Here is a 26,664-nt window from a genome sequence, read left to right as displayed (position 1 = left end):
CGGAGCTGGACTATATTAAGACTGAAGGGTCAGCCTTGCTCTGAACCAATGCAGTCTATACAAATTTGCATAGCCCTGCCTGGAGTGAGAGGAGGCATTACCAGCTTGAATGACTTCCCTCGCTGAAGAACTCCTTCAGTACTTTCATGTGCGACCAGAGTGAAGTACAGTCATCACCCTAACCCATGGGGTGAAGAAAACAAGGGGATTGCATTAATCATTACACAGTTAATATTATAGGGAAGTTAATATTATAGGAATATTATAGTTAATATTATAGGAAATTCAATCACATCAAATAAATATAAAAAAATTTAAAGTAATAATAAATAAATAGTAGCCATTATGTTGACAGTAAAATGCCAGTGGATACAGTTGTTGAGAAGTGACCTCTCTTCTCCCATACCAAAGGTGTTTTGATCCTGTATCTTAATCTGCAAGAAATTGTAAGGGATTGGGAAAAAGTCCCAGCTGATATGGAGGAACTTTTGCCTACCAGTTATAGAAGTCACTGTTCACATCAACAGCACACACTAAGACATGGTTTAGTCAATCTACACAATTAACTCAGAACTACAAGCTGTTGTTACAGATAACGTATTCTTCATCAAGCAACAGAATGATAGAGGAATAACCACAAGATTGACAAGATTTGATCAGTGTTAAGATTTCTTGGACATCAGTCTGAATTTTCTGCAATAGAGAAAGTCTTCTGGTCTACAAGAGGCATAGGTTATAGCAGGGATGGCCAATGGTAGCTCTCCAGATGTTTTTTGCCTACAACTCCCATCAGCCCCAGTCATTGGCCATGCTGGCTGGGCCTGATGGGAGTTGTAGGCAAAAAACATCTGGAGAGCTACCGTTGGCCAACCCTGGGTTACAGCAAAAACATTAGAACCTAGGACAGCAGAGTGGCTGATTGTTGAAATTTCTGCAAGTTGGGATAAGAACACAGATTTTCTACAAATTACGGTAATTATGATTCTATACTCTTCAGTAAATTGGAAATGAGATTCTAACGTAGGGAGAAAAAAATCTTACAGTAAATATTGTGCGTATTGAATTGAAATCCACAGCCAACCACATTCTTCTGTGATGTGAGGTTGTGAAAGCTATGGCTTCAGAACATCCACTCTGCTTGGCGGGGGGCATATCTATTTGCCTAAATCCTACTTGGTGCAAACAATAAAAAAGCCAGCAAGAGTTTGCTGAAATGGCAGGTGGGAAGGGTTACCAGGAAAAAGGCACCAAATGTGGGTGGGGAGAAATATGCACCTTCCCATTTATACCTTGCCAAAACCTCATGACCACATGAAGCTGCCTTATACTGGATCAGACCATCAGTCCATCAAGGTCAGTACTGTCTGCTCAGATGGGTAGCAACTCTGGCAGAGGTCTTTCCCATCGCCTCCTGTCTTGTCCTTTCAAATGGATATGCCAGGGATTGAACCGGGGACCTTCTGCATGCCAAACAGATGCTCTACCACTCAGCCACAACCTCTTCCTTGCCTACTGAGTATAATTTTTTCAAGAAATATTGCACTAAAGCAGATGTAAAAAACAACAGAAAATTTCAGGAGCCAAAAGCATGACAAATCCATGCAGAAGCTCCAGAAAAAAGCTCAGCTGTTGGGAATGCAAGTTGTAGCAATAAATCTATAGAAGCAACCTACATCTGTCACTAGGTATTAGCTATGATAGCTGAATGGGTGCCTCTGATGGCCAGTTGCTGGGGAGCAAGCAGCAGGTGAGAGCTGTTGTCTGTAGTTCCTGCATACTGACTTTCCTCTTGCATGTGACTCATCACTGTTGGAAACAGGATACTAGTTCAGCTAGTGGCCTGATAAAACATGGTTTCTCCTTGCTTGCTTAAACACCCGTAGATTTCTGAAGCTGCTGATAAACCACTTTAAGTTGATAATTCTGAGAACAGAATCTTTTTTTAAAAAGTAAACACAGAACATTCCAGTGAGCAAACAGCACAGTATATAACAAACTATTTCACACACACACAAAATATGTTCTAGCCCAGGCCTACAATGATAAGTGATAGTAAACGCCATCAAAGAAATAACCATATTTTGATAAAGCCCTGATCTGTTTTGAAAGGCTTGGAAAAAACTAGTGGTTTTAAAAAAATGTTTTTCAAGACAAATTTTTTAATGCTTGACATATTACAGACAATTTTAAAAAATTTGGTGCTTACCAGAAACGTTACCTGTGAATACAGGTATATTCCACAAATCGCACATGCTTAGGGTCACAAATACATGTTAGCATTTTGTTAAGCATTTCAGTAAGAATGTCTTCTAGAAAAAAATGGAAGCCACTGTCAGATGTATTTGAGTCAACATTCACATTTGAGCCATACTGGTGTGGTAGCCTGGGAACTGGACAGAACAATAAGGTCTCTGATCGTATGCTTTGTTCATCTCTCCTCCTTCAAGCTATGATCAAAATAAATACTTCTACCACACATCTGTATTCTTTGTAATGAAATTTACACTGTTAAAAAGTGTTCTCTCTGGAAAGGCTGAACTGGAGAGAGGCTGCAGCAGGAGCGCTCTCTGATCCAGAGAGGGGTAGTTGGTTTGAAATCAGTAGGAAATATTTACTTAGTTGCAAGACTTTTATTTTCTTTGTACCACCTTTACTGCTTTCCCTCCTTTTCACTACTGCACTAATACTTTTACAACCCACTAGTTTGTTCTTGAGCACTTGCAATAAACATGTTGTTGCGACACATCCTGAATCCTCACATCTCTTTGGCCATGGATAAAAGATACTTGCTTAGAAGTCAGATAGAGGGGTCAGGTGGGTATGCTAGTTCCTCCCAGATAGACCTGTACCAGAGTGGTGGCAGCATGTAGAGACCCTCCCTGGTCTCCTGCTTGTGACAGCATTAAAAACCAAAAGAAGCCTCTTTTTTCCTTGAAAAAAGGACACAGCCCTTACATTCTGTGTGTGTGCGTGTCCATGTGAGAGAGTTTTGTTTTGCATCAGTCGAACCAAAACCTTGATACTGCAACTTAGCCAGAAACTGGTGTGAACTGTACCTTTACATGGTTCAGTTTCCTCAAGAATACTCAAGAGACATTCAGACACTTATGCTAAAGTCAGTTTTTTTATTCATGATGAAAGTCATCAGAAGAGCTGTCTCCTGACATTAAAATAGTTGTCTTTTTCATCAAGAAAAAGAAAGGAAACCAAAGCAGGTGTGGGTATAGCCACAGATACTGTGGCTGTCCTGCTCTCTCTCTGGACAAGTTGTTCACACCTGCTGATCAAAGGCGTTGAGCTGAATTCAATCTAGTCACTATCTAGATTCATGGGATTGTAGTTGGGGTCATCCTCTTCATCTTCCAACTCTAAATCATCCATTTCCTGGAATAATGATTCATCTACTTCCACACTGTTTCCAGCTGCAAGAGAGAGGAAAAGACAACATGACCTTGAAATTACACAAAATAAAAAGCTAACTTCTGCTAATGATTGCAGTTATTATCAACAAGACTCCATGTTGAAAGCTAAGTCCAATTCACCTGTAATGGTTCACTGTAAATAAGCATAAAGTGTAAATAAGTATAACTGGGCCAAAACATGCTAGTCCAAAATGGCTAATGGATCTGAACAGAAAGTGACTAAACATGAAAGAGACTTCTGGGTCACAGGTAATAGTTCAAAGAAGTCAGCTCAGCGACTGATGGTATAAAAGGCAAAATTTCTTGTTAGGGGTTATTAAAAACAAGGTATTAATATCATAATTCCTTCTGGCCAACAGTGTGGTTGCATTGTGCATAGGGCTACCATAGTTATCTCACAAATATTTTAAAACTGGAGAGGTGCAGAAAGAATCAACATGACAAGAGTTGAACTGCTTCCCTGTGAAGGAAGGTGAAGTTGTCTTGTGCTCTATGTTTAGAAAAAGTTGGCAAAGGGGAGACATGACAGAAGTCTATAAAATTATGCACAATGTAAATAAATTATTGTACCTTTCCCACAGATAACCCACAAAACTGAGCTGATTTTAATAATTGTCCATACTAAGTTTGTTGTCTATTCATATTGTTATTCAAGTACAATAGATAATTCATACAAAAGATATAACAATTGTTCAAGTCAACACATTCAAAATTTCTGACCTGAAAAATTAAACCCCACCCTGCTGGGGTAATATCAGTACTAGTTTCAATTGGAAAAAGTTCCAATTCACAATGGTGTTGTATGGATCCAAATGGTAGGATTACAATTTTATAAAGAAATTTTCTCTCTTCCAAACACTCCTGTGAACTCACAAAAACCTTCTCTAGTGTCTCCAAATGTTCGGACAAAGAAATTAACCGTTTCACAGATTGCTTCATCAGGCACCAGAACAAGGACCAGTAATATCACCATTCATTCAAAGTTTCATTCACATTGAGACAAAAAGACTCTTGGATACTCAGCTGATCTGTGAAATGTCTCATCTGGGTTAGCAGCCCCGCTGTTGGAACATTTGGGGACACAAGAGAAGACTTTCTTGGGTCCACAGGAATGTTTGGAAGAGAGATAATTTCTTTATAAAATTATAATCCTGTCATATAGATCCATACAACACCATTGTGAATTGGGACTTACTTTTTGCAATTGGAACTAGTACAGATACATCCCAGCAGGGAAGGGTTTAATTCTTCAGGTCAGAAATTTTGATTGTATTGAGTTGAATTGTTGTCTTTTGTATGAATTCTATATGACTTTTATATGAATTATTTTTTGTACTTGGATAATAATATGAATAAACAACAAATTTGGTATTCATAAAAAATTATTATAATTGTCACTAGTAATTTCGGTTGTGAGCTTTTGTGCAATATTTCAGGTTCAGTGTAAAGGCTTATGCCTGATGCTACTGTAGATTAAACCCAGACAGAAGCATTTCATAGACTTTATTGTTAATGTATGCTATCACCGCCATAAAATATAAGGTATCTGCTAGCTTAAATGCCTTTTAAAAAAGACTAAATGTAGTTGTCATGATCCTGGACCTAATCAGGCCTGCAGGCCCCAGAGAAGCCTGCCTAGGAGTTACTGGGGAAAGCCTACATTTCCCAGGATCCCCTCTGATTGGGTGGCAAGGTTTTGGAGGGAAACTAGCCCAGAGAGGGGTGGGGTCTGGGAGGAGAGCATAAAAGAACCAAGCCTGAGGTTATGTTCTTTCTGGAAAAGGCTGCAGGAGAGAAGGCAGCAGGAGAGATCCCTCACCCAAGGGGGTGAGTGTTGGTATTATAGCTAAATGCATCAGGACTTTTGTTTATTTGCACCAACCCTTACTGTGTGTGTGTGTGTGTGTGTGTGTGTGTGTGTATATATATATATATATATATATTTCACTGCTTTTACCCACTTATTGTTGAGCGCTGTAAATAAACTGTTGTTATATTCCTTGGGTCCCCATGTCTCCTTGGTCACAGTTGAGAGGTATTTATTAATAAGGAAGACAAGGGTGGTTGGGTGCTTTGGGCCCTCCCATGAAGACCCTTACCAGAGTGGTGGCAGCCAGTAGAAGGTCCTGCTAGGCCCCTGCTGTGTGACAGTAGTCTACATGAATTTGTCTATTAAGAGCTATTCGCCATGATTGGTAAATGGAACCTATGTTGAAAGAAGGTCTCTCACTTAAGATCAGTTGCTGGGTGAAGAAATATCAATATGTTATTTCCCTGTGACATCTGGTTGGCCACAGGCTGTTGGAAGAAGAGGCCCACCTGTCTGATCCAGCTGAGTTATGCTTGCACAATGATCTCTAAGCCCAAGACAACTATACACAGGTCTATCATACTCTCTGAGGAGTGTCCTTTTCAACTTTAACATCTTTGTACGACATTGAAAGCTAAATGGCACAAATACGTGCAATCCTAATGGCTGCCTCTCAGACTTGAAACTCTTATTCTCTCAAGGAATTTCTAAATAACTGGTAAAAGACAAATCCAGGTGGGCAACCATGTTGGCCTGAAGCTGTAGAACAAAAATTGAGCAGAGTGGCACCTTAAGACCTACAAAGTTTTAAAGTATGAGCTTTTGTGTGCATGCACAATTTCGCAGATACATTAAAATGGAAGGTAACAGTTCATATATAGAGGGGGAGGAGAGAGAGGGGGGGGAACAGTAAATTAGAAGTCTCTTATTTTGACATATTTACTTGTTTTCCCTGTAATTAAATCAAAACAAACTTAACTTGTTATCACTGTTTAGTTTTTGCATGTTAAAACATCATCATTATGCTGTATGATAATTTACCGTTCACCCTCTCTCTATATATAAATGAATCATTACCTTCCATTTCAATGTATCTGAGGAAGTGTGTGTGTACAAGAAAGCTCATGCCATGAATAAAACTTTACTGGTCTTAAAGGTGCCACTCTACTCAAACTTTGGTAAAATACAAGTTCTATTTGACTTGGCTTTGGATGCACAAGAACAGAGTACAGGTTGCTTCAATGAACATCATCAGTTATTAAATGCTCTTTTGCCCAACACCTTGAGTACCTATGATAAGGCAAGACACAACCTGAACTAACTAAGCAAATGTGCAATCATTTCTTTAGAGCTGGAGTTCCACTGCTTTCAGTGAAACTTAGTCCCATGCACAACACAGGAATGCAGAGCTGAACTGATAAACCTGGAACAGCAACCTTTCCTTCCATCTGGATACTGCAAGTACAATGCAGCAACAGCAACACCTACTGGCCTGTTATCCTGAACCAAAAGCACAACATATAACAATGGGTATGGTAATAATAATATTACCTTCTTCTAAGAACTGGATGTCTGACGTATCAAGATTATGATCTCTTTCAAATAACTGTTTTCCTGTAAGAAATAAATTTTGAGATAAAGCGGATCAGGCACACACAACATCTTTAGCTATGCCAATCACAAAAGCTGCATCTGTTATAAAAGTAAGTAATAGCAGACTTGACTGTTTTTTGCATTTCCTCAAAGAGAAGACTGACTGAGAAGTCTACAGGTCAAATATGTGCCTGCTAGGAAACAGAACATTTCAGAACACCTCTGATGGGAACCTTTACTAAACCCTAATTACTGGGATCCTCTTCTGTATGGGTTGGATCCAAACCTGCAGCCTGCACAAGCAAAACTTCCTCAGCAGCCCCCCAATACCCTCTTCACCCAAACCCTCCACTGAGGGATCCCAATAAACAAAATGGCCTTGGAGGGAGTACGTTGTTCACTGTTGTCCCCTGATATTCAGACAGGGGGGCATCTATAGTGGAGAGGGTTGCTGGCAGAATGAAAATGTGGGGAAAACTTATTTGCATGATTCTTCCAAGTGCATGTTTGGATCCAAGCTATGTCAGTATTGGAAATAATGCCTGATAAGGCATAAGGCAATGCAATCTGACAGCTGCTGTCAAAGAGCTGTCAAGTAGATGGACTGAAGATGATCTTGGCTATGCGAACTGGTTCTGGCCAGATAGATGATGCAACAAGGTGAGGAGTGCAGAGCTGACTCAAAATGAGTCAGCTGTTTCCTCACTGGTTCAGAAATTAACCACAAATGTATATAACTAGAACCAACTACCCTCTCACTATTATTGATTGTCACTATTATTGATTATTGATTGTCTGGCGGAGCGATTTGTTGGAGAGCTGTATATATTTGTATAATAAACCTTGTAAATAGTTTTAAGTAGCACAGTGTGGAGTGGACTGTGTTGAACTATTTCTTCATCAAGTGAACTGGCAAGGGCAAACACAGGCAGTTCGCAAATCTGCTAATTTCTACACCGACAGGGATTTGGGCTGGAACCGGCTACATGCTAATGATGTGCCTGAACAGATAACTTTACCTATAACATAGGGAAATGAAAACACTACCATAAAACAGATGAGATCTCCAAGTGTGTCTGAAAGTGTGTCTGAGGATGTGCAGAGTACTGCTAAACCAAGACAGCTCGAAGTACCAAAGGGATACCACCAGAGAGATATGGCTATCAAAATAACTGTGCTATGAATAACTGAGCTATCAAGCACTCTTATCTCTACCTAAGAATGAGAGAGTTGCTTGGCAGCAAGCCATGCAGAAAGAATATGACTCATTAACTGAGTACAATGTATTTACTGTAGCATCTCTACCAGCCGGGAAACAGGCAATAGGATGCAGGTGGCTATATAAAGTAAAAAAGCTGCCGGACGGCAAAATGCAAAGAGAAGCAAGACTAGTTGCTAGAGGCTTCTCACAAATAGAAGGGGAGGATTATGATCAGGTATTTGCCCCTACTGTGAGAGCCGATACGTTGAAGGCAGCACTAAGCAAGGCAGGACAAGAGAAAATGCAAGTACATCATTTTGTCTTTACTACTGCATACTTGAATGCACCTCTAGAAAAGGAATTATACATGGAACAAATACCAGGGTATGCAAATGCAAACCAAACCTCAGTTCTCAGGTTAAATAAGGCACTATACGGGTTAAAGCAGAGTGCCAGAGAATGGAATCAGTGCTTAAGCAAAGCACTAATCGCTCTGGGTTTTGAACAGAGCATAGCAGATCCATGTATGTTTCATAAAACATTTGAACAGACAAAATGTTATCTTCTAGTCTTTGTAGATGACATTTGTTACATGTTTCATACTGATAATCAATTAGAGTGATTCATGAGTGCCACGCAAAACTTGTTTAAAATGAAACATTTAGGAAATATTAGCCACTATTTGGGAGTGGATATCAGTAGAGATTCACAGGGCTGGTTTCGTTTAAACCAAAAGGAAAAAAAATCTCCAAGCTGCTTGATAAGTACAACATGCAAGAGGCTCATCGTGCAGACACGCCAATAACTACAAGTTATAAAAATGACCCGGATGAAAGACTATTTGACAATAGATCAATGTACCAATCCTTAATTGGATCATTATTATATATTGCATGCTGGTCCCGACCTGATATCTGCTTTGCCATACACATGCTGTGTCAAAGGAGCTCCAATCCATATGTTAAAGTCTGGATTGCAGCCAAAAGAGTGCTAAGATACCTGAAAAGTTCAGCTGACTATACACTAGTCTTAAAGGCAAGTAATGAGCAACAAATCACTGCCTACAGCGACTCCAGCTGGGGAGACAGGCAGGATGGTCGCTCTACAACTGGATATGTTGTATATATCAATGGTGCTTTAGTGCTATGGAAATCACTGAAGCAAACTTATGTAGCAACAAGCACATGTGAAGCAGACTATGTAGCTATAAATGATTGTTCAATACAAGTTGAATGGTTATATCAACTGTTATTGGATCTTGAAATGACATGTAAATTGCCAGTGTGTATATATTGTGATAAAACCGCGGCTATGCAATTGATTGACTGTTGCACAAGCAATAAGACCAAGAAGTAGACATATCATTATCAGATACCAAAATGTAAAGGATGCTATAAACAGAGGTTTGATAACATTGCAGGAGTGCACGTCTAAAACAAATATTGCAGATATGTTTACTAAGACCATACCTGTGGAACAGTATAACAAACTGAAATGTAATTTGGGACTCTTGCCTAATGCCTTAGGGGGAGTGTCAGTATTGGAAATAATGCCTGATAAGGCATAAGGCAATGCAATCTGACAGCTGCTGTCAAAGAGCTGTCAAGTAGATGGACTGAAGATGATCTGGCCTATTCAAACTGGTTCTGGCCAGATAGATGATGCAACAAGGTGAGGAGTACAGAGCTAACTCAGAATGACTCAGCTGTTTCCTCATTGGTTCAGCAATTAACAACAAATGTATATAACTAGAACTGTGCTGAACCAACTACCCTCTCACTATTATTGATTGTCTGGCGGAGCGTTTTGTTGGAGAGCTGTATATATTTGTATAATAAACCTTGTAAATAGTTTAAGTAGCACAGTGTGGAGTGGACTGTGTTGAACTATTTCTTCATCGAGTGAATTGGCAAGGGAAAACACAGGTAGTTTAAAAAATCTGCTAATTTCTACACCGACAAGCTATGCCTTTTTATATTTCATAGATGGTTCAAATATAAAAGCAAGCATGAGTAAAATTACGTACCAGTTAATTTGTTTTTGCCTGACTGTTCTTCCTCTTTCATCTTTTTTCTTTTGTTTTCTAATATCTCTGCATCAAATTTTGCTTTCCAGCTTAGAAAATTCTCAATGGTGACAGGGGTGCCATGGAAGCATTGCTGTACAAAAATGAAAATACAAATATATAATTAAAAAAGAAAACATTAGGAATTAATATGCAACTCTTTTTACTATTCTAACAAAGTCATCTTTATCCCCCAACTTAAAATGCATTTATTTCTAATCTATACCTCTAATCATTCAAATCTATACCTTCACAAACTGCTACCCTTAAGCCCAATCATGGCAAGCAGATTCCTCTTCACCAAGTAATACGTAAGTCAAACCTGCACAATTAACTTCATTTAGAAATGCAGGGCTAAGGGTGTAACATTTCTGAAAATTCTAAAGCCATGGAAGAAATTTTTGGGGAGAAACTGAAATATAGAAGACGACAACGATTAAGAAGAGTTGGTTTGTATACCCCGCTTTTCCTGAAGGAGTCTCAGAGCGGCCTTCCCTTCCTTTCCCCGCAACAGACACCCTATCAGGTAGATGGGGCTAACAGAGCTTTGAGAGAACTGTGATTGACCCATGGTCACCCAGCTGGCTGCATGCAGTGGAATGGGGAATCAAACCTGGTTTTCCAGATTAGAGTCCTGCCACTCTTAACCACTACACCAGGGGTGTTGAACACATTTGTTATGAGGGCTGAATCTGACATAAATGAAACCTTTTTGAGCAGGGCCATGTTGGGCTGGACCATGTGTGTACCTATTTAAGATTAGGTAGCAGAGATATAAACTTTATACAGGATGCAGACCTTTATATATATTAAAATCCCTTAAAATAAAACATGCTTAAAACATCAGCACTCATTGGTCTTAAAGGTACTTTATTTCTCCTGTGCAAAGGAAGTTCTGGCTCTTTCCTTCTTTCCCCAGGGGACCAGGAGGGGGAGGAGCCTCAGTCAATAGAAGGAAGATAGGCTTGGCTCAGTAGCTCTGCTGTGTGATTGAGACAGCCTGGCAAAGAAAGCTATCCCTTCCCCCCTCCTCTCCATGGGAGGAGCCTCAGCCAATGGAGAAAATAAGAATCTTTGTGTGATGGAGCAAACCTTGCAAAGCAAGATGTGATGCAGAAGGAAGCAAGAGACAGGGAGAAGGAAGCAGACAATAGCCAGTTGCTCAGGGGCCTGATAGGAACCCTCTGGGGGCCTGATTTGGCTCCTGGACTGCATGTTTGACACCTCTGCACTATGCCATGTTGGCTTTACTTACTGTCCTATCAAAACTAAACTATTTTTACTATTTAACAACATAAAATGTAGCCTCTACTTAGCATATAACATGGCAATATTTGCCATATTTATTGAATTTAAAATTATAAATGCCTTAGTTTTCTACAAGTAAAATTGCAGATTTACCCAATACTTGAGAAAAAACTACAAGGTAAAGTAGTACCCTATGCTACTTTAGGGCTATAAACTACTTGGTATCCAGTATATGTGTCGTAGTGGTTTGAGGGAGAGTTGAAAAGGTCAGGTTAAAAGGACAACAGAAGACAATGGAAGTCTTCCATGCTCCAATAGAGATTTGGTATCCTTTTAGGAGCCCTGTGGCACAGAGTGGTAAGCTGCAGTACTGCAGTCCAAGCTCTGCTCATGACCTGAGTTTGATCCCAGCGGAAGCTGGGTTCAGGTCGCCGGCTCAAGGCTGACTCAGCCTTCCATCCTTCCGAGGTCAGTAAAGTGAGTACCCAGCTTACTGGGGGGAAAGCATAGATGATTGGGGAAGGCAACGGCAAACCACCTCATAAAAAGTCTGCCAAAAAACCATTGCGATGCAATGTCACCCCAACTCAGTGCTTGCATAGGGGACTACCTTTACTTTTATCCTTTTAGGTGCAGAAATGCATCTTGGATTTAAGAACTGTGTGGATCTATGCCTACCTTGTCTTTAAAAATCATTTCACTCATTCTAAAATATAAAATATTCCGGAGGAGTCTTTTTTCAATGCTCTCCCAAATTCTGCTGGGAAAAAAAAGGAAGGAAGAATTTTTTCCACCCAAATTTTCCAGGTTTTTCCCACAGGCCTTCACTTCTCTATGCAGGGCATAAACTAGCCTAATTAGGCTTAAAAGGGTTCTCCAAGTCATCACTTCAGACACCAGCCTCCACCATACTCTTTGCCAGAAGCATCTTAATTTCTTTTTCACACTACCTCATTTCTAACATCCAGCCAAAGTGTGAGGCCATGAGACTTAAAATGCTTGCTAGCTATTTTTGGTCTTTTACTGCATTCTAAAAAGGCATTATGCTACTGATACGTTTTCAAGCATGACCAAGTAAGAGACACATTTTGACCATGGAATGCCAATGAACAAATTATCATTTTGCTGTGCTTCTCTCTTTCCCCATACACACTAAATGCAGAAAGGAGGATCCTCTGCCTTAGGAGAACATAAAAGAAGTAATGTTGGACCAGGCCAATGGCCCATCCAGTCCAACATTCTGTGGCCAAAAACCAGGTGCCATCAAGAGACCACTAGCGGGGGCCAGAATTCCAGAAGCCCTCTCACTGTGGCCCCCCCAAGCACCAAGAATACAGAGTACCACAGCCCCAGACAAAATGTTCTATTTAAACCTTGTGGCTAACAGCCACTGATGGACCTCTCCATGTGTTTATCCAATCCTCTCTTGAAACTGTCTGTCCTTGTAGCCATCACCACTTCCTGTGGCAATCAATTTAATGTGTTAATTATTCTTTGGGTAGAAAAGTACTTCCTTTTATCTGTTCTAAGCGCATTAATTTCATTGAGTGGCCACAAGTTCTTGTAGTGCAAAGAGAAAAGTACTTCTTTCTCTGCCTCCTCTATCTCATGCTTAATTTTGTAAATCTCTATCATGTCACCCTTCAACTAATGGCTCTCCAACCCAAAGAGCCCTAAAGACCAGCATTATTGGAAGTTAACTCTCACCAGGAATTTTTAATGATGAGGATAGTAGCAGAAGCTCATGCAGCAGTTCACAGGAGGACCACCGACTACCTCTGCTGAACAGAAAGGAGCATCAGGTGCCTTTACTGCTGAGTGTCAGGAAATCAGTTTTAATTGCTTCATTTCTCTTTGCCATTCCTTCCAATGGGGCTTACATTGTTTTGACCTGAGAGTGTGTGACTGGCCCAAGGACACCCAGAAAGTTTCAGTGGAAGAGTGGTGGTTCAAACCTGGGTCTTCCAGATTATAGTCTGAAACTCTAACCACTACACTACACTGTTGCTAGAAGCACCAGGTCTCCCATGTAGGCACATGGTGTCTGAATGGCTAGTGCAGCTGGTGATGACATTGCTGGCCCATGTCAGGTACTGGTAGCTACTTAGCATGCTGCTTCCAGCAAGGACATGAGATTCCCCCTTCCCACTCAGCTGTACTCAAAAATGGCAGCTGTAGTTCTCCAACATAGCAAGGTAACAGAAATTCTAACAACATAAATACAATTTCCCAAATCTGAACTTCTCTGTTTCAAACTGGGGAGCCAGTTTGGTGTAGTGGTTAAGTGTGCGGACTCTTATCTGGGAGAACCGGGTTTGATTCCCCACTCCTCCATTTGCACCTGCTAGCATGGCCTTGGGTCAGCCATAGCTCTGGCAGAGGTTGTCCTTGAAAGGGCAGCTGCTGTGAGAGCCCTCTCCAGCCCCACCCACCTCACAGGGTGTCTGTTGTGGGGGAGGAAGGTAAAGGAGATTGTGAGCCGCTCTGAGACTCTTTGGAGTGGAGGGCGGGATATAAATCCAATATCTTCTTCTTCTTCTTCAAAGGGAGAGTATTTTCGTTTGTAGACAGCCCTAGTAGCTTCACTACAAGACCACAGTCCTGAGATGTATTTTTCACTGAAACAAACAGGGAAACTACTGAAGAAGGAGCAACATTCCTTAGGGAGCAATCTACTCAATTAATTGCATGTAATTCATGGGACTTACTCCCAAAAAAGTGCCCATAAGACTGCAGCCTTAGTTCCCAAGGAGACTACTTATCGAAGTCATGCTACAAACAGCCAAGCCGTGCTTATAACCAGAGACAGCCACATATACATACTGAAAACAATTCCAACAGAACCTTCTTGTACCTTTTCTGCCTCCTCTGCTTCTTTTTCCTTCTGTCTTTTTTCCTCTTCTCTTCTTGTTTTTATCTGATCTACCATTTCATTTAATTTCTCTTGTACAGCTGATACTAGTGTAAAAATCATTACCATGCCAAGATTCTCTTCTGCCTGAAATACAAAAAGATAACATCCCCAAATGAAAAGTGTAATCATGAACAGACATATTGAAATTGTAATGGAACTCTGCAAATAGAAATTAAAGGAAAGGAACACATGGAATTGCCACTAGTGTCTGAGAACAGCTATATTTACTACAAAACCTGAGAGGTGATATGATCAGCATCTTTAAGTACTTGAAGGGCTGTCATATAGAGGATGGTGCAGAATTGTTTTCTGTGGCCCCAGAAGGTAGGACCAGAACCAACGGGTTGAAATTAAATCAAAAGAGTTTTCAGCTCAACATTAGGAAGAACTTCCTGACAGAGTGATTCCTCAGTGGAACAGCCTTCCTCGGAAGGTGGGCTCTCCTTTCTTGGAAGTTTTTAAACAGAAGCTAGATGGCCATCTGACAGCAATGCAGATCCTGTGAATTTAGGAGGAGGTACTAGTGAATTTCCTGCATTGTGCAGGGGATTGGACTAGATGACCTTGGAGATTCCTTCCAACTCTGTGATTCTAAAGCATAAACTTGGCAATAGCCTCCAGATCAATCTCTCCATGGAAGAGCTGATTGTCAACTTGTGTGATCTTAGTATAAATACTATCTTTGCACCTTTAACTGTGAAGGTGGGATGGAAGACTCCAAACCTCTGTCGATGTGCTGCATAATCCAGCAATGACTCCACAATGACAAAAACAATCAAAACCACATACAAACCTAGATATTTGTATTCCCACAAGTTTCACTGCAACAAACGAGATGCTTCTTCTGATTTTATAATTAGAGATAAACTAAGACAAAAATTCAGAGCAAGAGATCAATAAACCACCAGTATAAAAATGATTATTTGCATAACTGAAACTGCACAACTTAATCTTACTGAGAACGGAACTGGCCCACTGATTAACATTCCATAAAGTTTCCACAGTCCAAACACTGGTTGTTGCTAGGCCTTTATTAAGCAGCACACACAAGATCTCAAAATAAGCAATACATGCACAAAGGAGCACAGATTGCTTTAATATAAATCTGTGCAACATTCACACTTGGATGCCTGGCAATTGTTCACCTCTACCATTTCTCTTTCTGTAAAGCATCTCTGAGAAACCCTTTAGTACCACAAAAATGTTTGCCTGCCATTCCTTCAGACACTGGTTATTCTAGGATCCAATCTACACCTCCAATATAATCTAACCTCATTTTCTTTTCTTTTCTTTTCAAAAAAGCATTTAAAATATTTATTATATTGTCAAAGAATGTATAACAAGCATAGAAACAAACAAGCTTCACCAATTTTCTTTTTTAAAGAGTCCAAATAGGTCAAAGACATCTAGATTAAAAAACACCAAGTGATGACATACGCAGCATGCTTTCACAAATACATTAATTAACGACCCAGTCATACTCACAATCCAAGGATATCAAGGAGTGAAAGAAGGTGTACTTTCTACCCCTTATTCTAAACCATATAAGGCAGGACCAGAACCAATGGGTTGAAATTAAATCAAAAGAGTTCCAGCTCAACATTAGGAAGAACTTCCTGACAGAGCGATTCCTCAGTGGAACAGCCTTCCTAGGAAGATGGTGGGCTCTCCTTCCTTGGAGGTTTTAAAACAGAGGCTAGATGGCCATCTGACAGCAATGCAGATCCTGTGAATTTAGGAGGACACACAACTGCTTTAGCAGTTGTTAAGTCGAGATAATCTAGTCATTCGAGCTTAATAAAATGGAGGGAACAGTAGGTTCTCACATATTCTGTGCAAGAGGTAGTACAGATGAATTCTCCCTTCTATCAGCTATATGAACATTAAGTTAGTTGCAGTTTCCTGAAAGTGTTACGGTCAAAGATTTTTATATGCCTTTGTGTGCTTGTGCACGGGAAAAAAAACCATCACTCTCAGTCTTTAATCCTTTGTTTGTGAAGTTTTAGACATTAAGGAGTATCATGATACCAAGGTTCCTGCATTCTTACCTGCTCCTGAAGTAATTTCAGGATGTCTGTGACATCATTCTCCTCAAGATTATCTTGGGAAAGCAATTCACAGAGGGGGATTTCATCTGGATATTTCTCTGCATACGTGAATTTGAGGGTTGCTTGAACAGCTGTGATAGAAGAGACAATCTCAGAGAGAACTGCTTCAGATATTAGCCACCACTGTTTAACAACATCTGATCTAAATAGTTTGTAATAAAATACATTTAACATGAACTAGGTTTGAGAAAAACTCTGTGCTCACACAAATAAGGAGGCAAATTTGATGGCAGGTTAAATGTCTCTGATTGGCATCCTGTGCCTTTTGTCACAGGAATGGATACAGAAGTTTTGCCAGATCTTTCTTTATTGTACCCACCCTTTCTTCCAACACAATCAGGACCTCTGTCACCTTTTCATTTTTTTCTTTGTGTAGTGAAAATTGTGGCAGACTATTCTGCACAAATGCTGAACCAATCCCAACTCATTACATTAAAGGATGCTAATACACTATTGCTGCTTATTATGCACTGGACCTTTAGAAAAATCACATTTTGGAAGATTATATTCGGGCAGCATTCCCACACTTGTTTGCCCTTCTCAACACAACTTGGGGGGAAGGGGGAGAGAAAGCTTGCTATCCTATGCTTGTACAGAGTCTACTTGCAGTGGGAAATTATTAACTCACTCACCCGTTATGCTTGCTGTCTATAACCTTGACAATATCTGTAAATATTCTATATATCCTAGACTGCAACTGTATGCATGCTTTATCTCAGAGTGAACTCCACTAAATAAATCAGGATTTGCTCCTGAGAAGTGTGTATGGGATAGCACTAATAAAGTCCTCAAGTTTCAACTCTGCAATCATTTACCCACAAAAAAGCCAGAAAATACACCTGTGGCTTCTGCCAAACATGATGGATTTTATATGGTCACTGCAAATGCCACATTCTGCCAAAGGACAGTAAGTGAACCCTGACAAAGAGCAAATATAGACATTAAAGAGGAGGACTGGTGATACACCACTTTCCCTGCACATATCGTCTACACACTCAAAGTCTTATTTGAACTGCCGGAAAGATCCGTCACCTATTCACACCTGAGCATGGATTTCAAACTAGGTTTCTTCTATTCTTGTCTCAAAATAGTCTTCCTCTATCAAGCCTAAAAAAAAAAAATCACTAAATTGATGCAAAATAAAATGGATTTTACTACAGACACATACATACTTACCCTGCACAGGCCACATCACCTTTTGAAACAACCAACCTTTAATTTTGCTACAAAATCTGTCTATGGGAGGTTTCATTTCAGGTAAACATTTAAATGCATTCTACTTACTTTCATCATTTTCCCCTGCTTCGGATGTCACAGTGATGGTGAAACTTGTTGGATTTTCCGATAGCACTGTTGAAGAAAGTAGTAACAAAATGAGTCAAGGAAGTTCTCTAGTGTGAATATTGGGGGGTTTTACTTGCATCACTGAAAACCCGTATGCAAATCAGCTTAGCTGTGAACAGAAAAGTAAATGAATTTATTCAAATTGTACTTGTCCAAAAAGATGTCATATCACTGAGACCCTAAATCAACATGTGAGTTTTTAAGCAAGGGATAGCAGAGATTAAGACTAGATACGAAAACATAATCATTGAGGCCCTGTTCCCAATGAGCAATGGCAACTTTTGTAACATAGTAGCAAAGGAAATACATGCTCATAAACTCAGAAGGACTCTTTCATCTGCTGCTACTCCATATATTCTTCATATTGAAAAGATTCCAGGGCTAAGGTTAAGGTACAATGTAAATTCTAAATATTTTAGATAATAATTTCAGGCAAATGAAGTCCAGTTATATAAAGGATTTGTCCTTATGTGCACAGCTAGGAGCACAGAAAGCATTTCTGGCAAAGGCAAGCAATCCCTTTTCTTCAAAGCTCCAAATCAGAAGGGGTAAATTGGACATTACAGACTCACACCAAATCTACGAAGGTCCTGGCTGGTCTTGCAGACAAGAGGGAAATCTACACAGGCTGATGCCCTGACATACACCAGTTGTGGGGACTGGAGGAAATCTAACATGAGAATGTACCTGTACAAAGTCAACAGAAGCACATGTACTACAGGTATACAGTTTGGAGTCTGCTTGCTAATGCCTTTGGCCAGAAGAATGATTGCATCCTTTAACATAACCGCACCACTCTGCATTGCTTAATCTATTAGAGCACGAGTGGCCAAACTGTGGCTCAGGAGCCACATGTGGCTTTTTTAGACATATCGTGTAGCTCTCAAAGCCCCCACTATCCCATCAGCCAGCCTGGAGAAGGCATTTCTCTCTTTAAATCACTTCTACAAGCCAAGCCAGCTGGCAGCTTGGCGACTGCATTTAAAGTTAGCTTTCTTTCCACCTCTCCTTCTCTCCCCATCTATTTGTCTTCCTTACTTCCCTTCCTCCCTTTTTCCATGTCTTGCAGCTCTCAAAATCTGACATTCACGTTTAGCAGCTCTCAAACATCTGATCTTTATTCTATGTGGCTCTTACATTCAGCAAGTTTGGCCACCTCTGTGTTAGACAGATGAGGTGAAGTTTTGTCTTACAGAGAATGTTTCGCAGTTTCTCATCACTGCCACTGTCCACATATCCACAACCTCTCACCAACATGTGGAATACAGGAATAATACTGAGTTGGTAGCATTATTCTGTTGCTATCTTCCACCAATAGGTAAACTTTTACTTTGTTTAGCATTCCTTCTGTGATCCCTCCCTCCTGACCAATGTTTTAATCGCAGTTTTTAATGTCTTTGTATATACTTTAACTCTATTTTTAATTTGTTTTAATGACATACACCTGTGGGGTATTAATTGTAATAGTTTCAAATGTGACTATCATCTATTTTCAAAATGTTAGCTGGCTTGGTAGCACTTGTGAGGGAAAAATTTGGACTATACATTTTGTAAATGAATTGTAAATAAAATAAGATTACACATATGAAGATCCATAATGCATTATGCAAATACTCAATAGTTATAAATACCGGTACATCATTAAGATGTGAAAAAACTATGAACATAGGTAAAAGCATCAATAGCCAACTTTGTCACAGTTTATTACTTTTTAATTGCACTTTTCATGTCTAGTCTACACCAAAATAATGCTGTACAGAAAACTGAAAAACAGTGCGGGAAAACCCTAGGTTCAAATCCCTGTTAAATTGTGAATCTCAGTAATGACCTGGGGACTGTTTTTCTCTCAACTTTATTTTTATTTTCTTTGTTTATTAGATTTCTATCCCACCCCTTCCCAAAGGGTCATGGTAGATTACAACACTAAAACAATTTGATATAAAAATACATAATATATTAAGATAATAAAATCAGACATTTGCAAGCCCTGCATAAGCTCAGAAGGTCCCGCAAGGCTCAAACTTTGTCCAGCAAGGCATTCCATCAGGATGGGGCCAAGGTGGAAAAGGCCCTTATTATTTATACTGTTGTTAGAGGCCCTCAACATAACGATTAGGAATAATAATGGAATGAAAGGACTCAAAGTGAAAGGGGAGGAATACAAAATATAAGCATATGCAAATGATGTTATATTGCTTTTGCAAAACCCATTGGAATCCATTGATAAAGTGCTAATAAATTTTAAAAAGTATGGTCAAGTGGCAGGCCTGAAAGTAAATAAGGAAAAAACTAAAATGTTAACAAAAATATGACAGACCCGATGGTGAAACAGTTAACAGAAAAGGCAGGTTTCCAATGCGAAAAGAAGGTTAAGTATTTAGGAATACATTTAACAAATAAATGTTGCACTCTTTATGAAAACAATTATTTGAAGCTCTTAAAGGAGACAGAAGCAACCCTTAAAAAGTGGGGAAACCTGCAGTTGTCATTTATGGGACGCATTGCAGTATTAAAAATGGCTATCCTCCCAAAAATAATGTTCCTATTTCAGACCATAAATATTATGTTAAGAAAAGATTTTTTACAAAGTTAAATAAAGTAATTATGTCCATATGGCAGGGCAGGAAATCTAGGATAAAACATAAAATTTTGTAGGATAAAAAAGAAAACGGTGGACTGGCCCTGCTGGACTGGGAGACATATTATGTGGCAAATGCTTTGGTTTGGTTATGTGACTGGGTAAGCTTGGAGAACAAAAGAATTTTAGTAATAGAGGGATACGATCTCAAAGCAGGATGGCATGCAAACATGTGGTATAACATTAAAGGGTACAAATATTTTAGTAATCATTTGATATTTTAGTAATCACTACTGGTTTGTTGGGAAAAAGTAAAAAAGAAAATATATAGTAAGACCCCCAAGATGGCTTTCTCCTACTGAAGTTTCTATTCAACCACAACTGTTTTTAACGTCAAAGATTTTAAGATACCAAGAGTTATTAAATGAAGATGACACCCTAAAAACGGTTGAAGAGCTAGGGAACCAAGGCATAAAAATGGATTGGTGGCTAACAATGCAGATCAAATCAAAATTTAACAAAGACAAAGTAATCGGTTTCAACAAAGAAAATTTTGATTTTGATAAATTGTTAATGAGTAAGGAGGATAAACTAATAAAAATTTTTATAACTATCTTATGCAACTGAAATTGGAGGATGAGACCTTTAAAGAATGATAAAATGGTCACAAAATCTGGTACAAAACATAGATTTAGAGCAATGGGCACAATTATGGCAGATTAACTGTAAGAGAACTAAGGTGGTAAATTTTAGAGAAAATCTATTTAAAATGTTTCACAGTGGCATATTACTCCAGTTCAGTTAGCTAAGATATTCCCAGGCGTATCACCAAAGTGTTGGAAATATGGTGAGAATATAGGCATATTCTACCATATGTGGTGGATGTGCAGAAGAGCGAAAAAATATTGGGTTAAAGTTCATGAACTCCTTTAAGGAATGCTGAAAACAGTAATTCAGTTTAAGCCCAAAATTGTCTTATTAAGTCTGGTTAAGAAAGATGTGGCAAAAGAAAATGTTCACTTAGTAATACATGTCCTCACTGCCGCAAGAATGTTAAACACAAAATACTGGAGACTGGAGAAAACTCCAAACATGGGAGAATTAATAGAAAAGATTTTTCAAGCTGCAGAAGCAGATATACTTACGGCAATAGTCAATGGGAATCCAAAAAAATGGTTCACTCAAAGATGGGGGAAATTATATGATTGGATACAAAATAAAGTTAAAGATTATGAATACAATGTAAGTAATGGGTTAAAATCTGAAAGAAATTATCTATAGAGGATAAATAAATTAAAATGAATGGACGGATGGTATAAGGATATTAAGTAGGAATCTATAACTACCTTTGTTCTCTCTTTTTAATAATTTTGTGGGGGGGGGTTATTCTTTTTAATTGGGATTATGAAATAGGATACAATTATCAGGATGTAATGCACATGATGTAATGTATGAAGAATGTATGAAGAATTTCTAACCAATAAACTAAAAAAAAAACCTAACAAAAAATAAAAGAAAAGGCCCTTGTCCTCATGATAGCCAAGTGGACCTCTCAGGGGCCTGGCACTACCAACAAGTTGTGTGATGATGAGTGCAGTGTACAAAGGTGATTATAGTGAGAGAGCCAGTCCCTCAGATGTGATGGTCCTGGACCTAGGGCTTTAAAGGTAAGTACCAGCACCTTGAACTTGATCTGGGAAACGGATAGGTAGCCAGTATAGCACAGGATGGATAAGTGTAGCACAGGTTACACAAGCCAACTATCTGGTAGCTGCATTCTGAATTATCTGAAGCTTCTGGAGCAGCCTCAAGGGTAGCCCTGCATAGAGCAAATTACAGTAATCAAAGTGAGAAGTGCCCGTGGCATAGGTCACTGTAGTCAAGTTGGAACAAGATAGGTGGACTTGCCATAGATGGAAAAAGGCAGTGCTTGCGATGCTAGACACTTGTTTCTCAAATGAGAGGTATCCAACAATACCCCCAGACTCCTGATGGACTCCAGCAGAACCCTATCAAGAGCTGGGAGCTGTATGTTGCCAACAGGTTCATGTCAACCCAGACATATAACCTCAGTCTTAGAAGGATTTAGCTTCAGACAGTTTTCCCTCAACCAGAACATCACAGTGTCTAGATACTGGGATAGTCCAAGGAGAGTAGACTACAGCCAAACACCAAGTAGAAGACAGAGCTGGGTGTCATCCATGGACTGATGGCATCCCACCCCACAACCCGATGAGATCAGCCAAAGGGCACATATAGGTGTTGAACAACATCAGTAACAGGATCACACCTTGAGGAACACCACAAACAAGTGGCATACTAGGTGAACGTCTGCTGCTGACAACAACCTTCTGTATACATCCCCACAGGAACAAGGAAAACTACTGAAGCGCTGTACCCTGTATCCCTAGGTAGGTGAGGTGGTCAATCAGTATTGGGTGGTCAACCATGTAATAGTAAAATCAGCAGTGCTGACCCACCACAATCCAACTGCTGTCAAAGGCTGTCAACCAGCACAAGTGTGAGCTCCATCTCCTGACCAGGTCTGCAGCCAGACTGGAATGATCTAATGTGAGTTTCATCCAGTCACTGCCCTCTCAATTACCTCCCCCAGAAACAGCAAATTCGAGATTGAGAGGTAACTGGCCAGCTCTATCTTATCCAAAGAAGGTTTATTTAAAATAGGCTGAATAAGGCCTCCTTTAAAGAGCTGGTAAAGCAGCCCTGAGAGCAAGACAAATTCATAATTTCTCTTAGGAAGTTAGATAATGGTAAGATTTAACCTACCAAGATGGGTGGGGATTTAAGGGGCAGGTTGTCAGCCTGACAGCCACCAGCATCCTGCCCACAGAAAGTGGGTGGAAGTGGTCCAAGAGAGGACCTGTATAAGCCACAGAAGGCAGTGGCAGTGATCTCTTGGCAGAGTTTCAAGATTTTGCTTACAAAACATGCCACAAAAGTGTCACAGCTAATAAGCAATTTTCTGTCATTTGGGGTTCCACATTAGGTGAAACCAGGAACTGAACTCCTTTAAATAACTGCACTTGATGTAAACTAGCAAATGCAATGGAGGTGGTGAAATAAGATCTTTTCGCTGCCTTCACCACCACCACATAAGTCCTCAATGGGCTCTATAGCATGTTCTTGTCACTTCATTGTATGTCCATTGCCAAATTCGCTCAAGTTGTCTAAGCAACTATTTCAAATCTCTCTGCTCCTAAGCATACCATATATCAAAGAGATAGTGAGAATGTAGACAGCATTGAGGAGTGATGGCATCAAAGTTGGCCCAAAGACTGACAAATCAGTCCAAGCATCAAGGCAACAGCCAACAGAGCTCTGGACACAGATCCCGCAAAGCATTCCAGAAACCCGTTGGATCCATATGCCTTCACGGGAGGGCATAAATCAGCCCTTCACCCAAGCAGAGGGAAGTTGCAATTCTCAGCTCAGCCTTAAGGAGGTAACAACCCATCTACTTGAGAAACAGATTTCATAGATCTCATGACCTACCGGCCCAGCATCACCACAAAACTCCTGCCTCTTACAGCAATGATGCTCCACTGGCTACCAATGGTCTAATGTGTGTGGTCAAAGACTGAGGTGACACAATCCTGGAATAATTTGAATGTAATTTAGAAAATAACTTTGAAACTGTTTTGAGAGCCAGTTAAGTGATTAAAGTGTTAGGACTAGGATCTGGGAGATCCAAGTTCAAATCCCCACTGCCATGGAAGCTCAGTGGGTGACCCTGGGCCAGCCACATCCTCTGCCTAACCGACCTCATAGGGTTGTTGTGAAGATAAAATGGAGGAGCTGAGAATAATATAAGTCGTTTTTTGTCTCAACTTGGGAGATCAGCAAGGTATAAATGAATAAAATAAATAATACAGTCTCCCACCATCCTATTCCACTATAGCGATGCCCTACATTCCAAGAAACTATTCTCAGTAGAACGTTGCGTCTTAATATTATGTTTAAGATCTAGGTTTGAGAGAGTTTTCTGTAATCACTGTGGGACAGTGACTGTGGCCACACAGGAAAAACCTCGCGGACACTTTTAATATGGGACACCTCATAGAAGTGCCTCATAGAGTTAACAAGTTCTGCAAATAACCAGGCACGCCCCCTCCCCGGAAGATCCAAAACAGCCTTTCCCCTTTCACACCAAGCATTGCCAAAGTATGGGTCAGGGAACAAGGTGGGGAAAATACAGTCTCATCCCTTAACTTTCAAAAAGCGCACGCGGTGGTGGTGGTGGAACTTCTCCCTTACTCAAGGGGGAAAAAACCACATTCAGTAGCACTGCCCAGGATAAACTCCAAGCAGTGGCCACCGCCCCGCAAGCCCAACCAAACTGAGTCTCACGTGCCAACCTGTCTGCCTTCTCACCTGTAAAAGAGTCCGGATAAATAGACTCCAGGGCCTCCAGCTCATTGCGCTGCTCTTCGCCGTAATCGGTCATGGTCCCCCGCTGCCGGCCATGGAACGCTCAGTCGTGCAAGCGCCTCCACCGGCAGAGGGAACCCGAGGAAGAGATGGAAGAAAGCAGGAGGAAGGCGGGGGAAACAGCCCAGGCCGCTTCCCGCGTGCGCAATGCGCTTCTCTACCGCCTTGACTTGTGCAGGTCGCGCAGTTGCAACTCTCCAGCCTGGGAGGAATCTGTTGTTCTTAGGTTGACTGATTGTGCCTGCTGCTCCCTGGTACAGCCTGCGCGCGCCTTTTTCTTTTCTTTTTTTTCATTTTCTTTTTTGCTACTGAGACTGTGCTTGAGTATCGCTTAGTCGCTCGGCTTTTGGAAGCGATCTCTGTTCCCCGGGGCATCCTAAAACAAATGACAGAAAATGGTTGTTGAAATCCATTGCTTTCTTCAGAATGCGTTTCGGCAACAGTGGTTGGTTGCACTTCGTTTCTTCTTTGGGCTTGCGAAGGGTAGACAAAAAAAAAGGGGGGGGGGAGCTAACTAGGCTTGCCAGGTCAGTATTGGAAAATACCTGGAGATTTTGGCGGTGGATCCGGGAGAGGGCTGGGTTTGGGGAGGGGAGGAGCCTCAGCATGGTACAATGCCATAGAATCTACCGTTCAAAGTAGTCATCGTCTCCAGGGGAGCTGGTCCCTGCCAGCTGGAGTTGTAAAAGCGAGAGGTCTCTAGGGCCCACCTGGAGGTTGACAACCCTAGTGGTAGGATGGGATAATTGAGAGGTTAAGGACATCAGAATCGACCAAACATATGCCTTTGCAACCTATAACAGTAAATTGAATGCAAATAAAATTCAACAGACTAAAAGTCTTTTTTATGGGAGTGGTTGCTTGCGGTTAGGCCGTCATCGCATGAAGGCTCCAGGATTTTCGTCTGCAAGAAGTTAGACTGCCAAAACTTGAATTAGAAGGTAGGCTGGAGCAAGTTTGATGTGCAAGGAAAAAAAATCAGGGGTTTTCCCCTGAGGTCTATTCCCCAAATATCAGTATTTCCCAATATTCCCATATTTTGATATCAGTATAGTGTTGGGATTCAGGTAAATATTTGGGAAACCTGAATTTATTCTGCTCCACTATAAACTTGGGACCGTCCTCAGAGTGTATAATGGAGAATTGATTGAGGTAGAGGTACCAAATTTGAGCTTAGCTACTGGTGCCTCTCCTCAAAAAGTACCCCCCATTTTAAAAAAAAAGATTGGACCAGGGCAGAGGTGGCCAAACTGTGGCTCAGGAGCCACATGTGGCTCTTTAACACTACTGTGTGGCTCTCAAAGCCCCCATCGCCCTGTCAGCCACCTTGGAGAAGACATTGCTGTCTTTAAATCACTTCTCCAAGACAAGTCAAGCCAGATGGCAATTTGGAGAATGCATTTAAAGTTGTTTTATTTTCACTTCTCCCTCCCCCCATCTGTTTGCCTTCCTCCCTCCCTGTCTTGTGGCTCTCAAGCATCTGACATTTATCCTATGTGGCTCTTATGCTGAGCAAATTTGGCCACCCCTGGACCAGGGGGTCAAATTTTATGGGCCTCCAAAGAAGGTGTCACCATCCTTCATTGCTTTCTATGGAGGAGGGAAAGGCAGTCTCTTTAAATGTTTTCTGAGTTCATTTGCCAAGTTGCGCCACTGCCAAGGCATGGGCCTGCTTGGGGAAGGCATTTAAAGACACCATTTTAAATGCCTTCTCCAAGCCAGCCTGTGCCGCTGCTGTGACAGTGTAACTAGGTGAGTGAACTCAAACATTTAAAGGCCACTTTCTCACCCTACAACAGCTAACATTTGAGTTCTCTTAGCAGTAAATATTTGATACATAAAAGCAAGATTCACCCTCCTGGTAGTTATTCCACCACTGTTCATTTCCAGGGCCCTGAAACATCTGGCTCTGGCCCAGAATAAATGAGAAAC

At 40.6% G+C, this 26,664-nt stretch overlaps 1 protein-coding gene across 1 annotated transcript; it reads right to left on the bottom strand.

The window, feature by feature from the left end:
- Positions 1-3,105: 3,105 nt before the first annotated feature.
- Positions 3,106-24,956, bottom strand: RWDD1 (RWD domain containing 1). The gene is made up of 7 exons (XM_060238440.1): positions 24,676-24,956; positions 17,646-17,711; positions 16,302-16,432; positions 14,194-14,337; positions 10,053-10,185; positions 6,784-6,846; positions 3,106-3,422 (listed from the first exon to the last, which is right to left on the bottom strand). The coding sequence occupies exons 1-7, from the start codon at positions 24,746-24,748 to the stop codon at positions 3,310-3,312; spliced, it is 723 nt and encodes a 240-aa protein (XP_060094423.1). The 5' UTR covers positions 24,749-24,956; the 3' UTR covers positions 3,106-3,309.
- Between the last annotated feature and the right edge of the window lie 1,708 nt (positions 24,957-26,664).

This window comes from Heteronotia binoei, chromosome 1 (genome assembly GCF_032191835.1).
Source record: "Heteronotia binoei isolate CCM8104 ecotype False Entrance Well chromosome 1, APGP_CSIRO_Hbin_v1, whole genome shotgun sequence".
NCBI lineage: Eukaryota > Metazoa > Chordata > Lepidosauria > Squamata > Gekkonidae > Heteronotia > Heteronotia binoei.
This window is presented reverse-complemented; position numbering and strand designations above follow the sequence as displayed.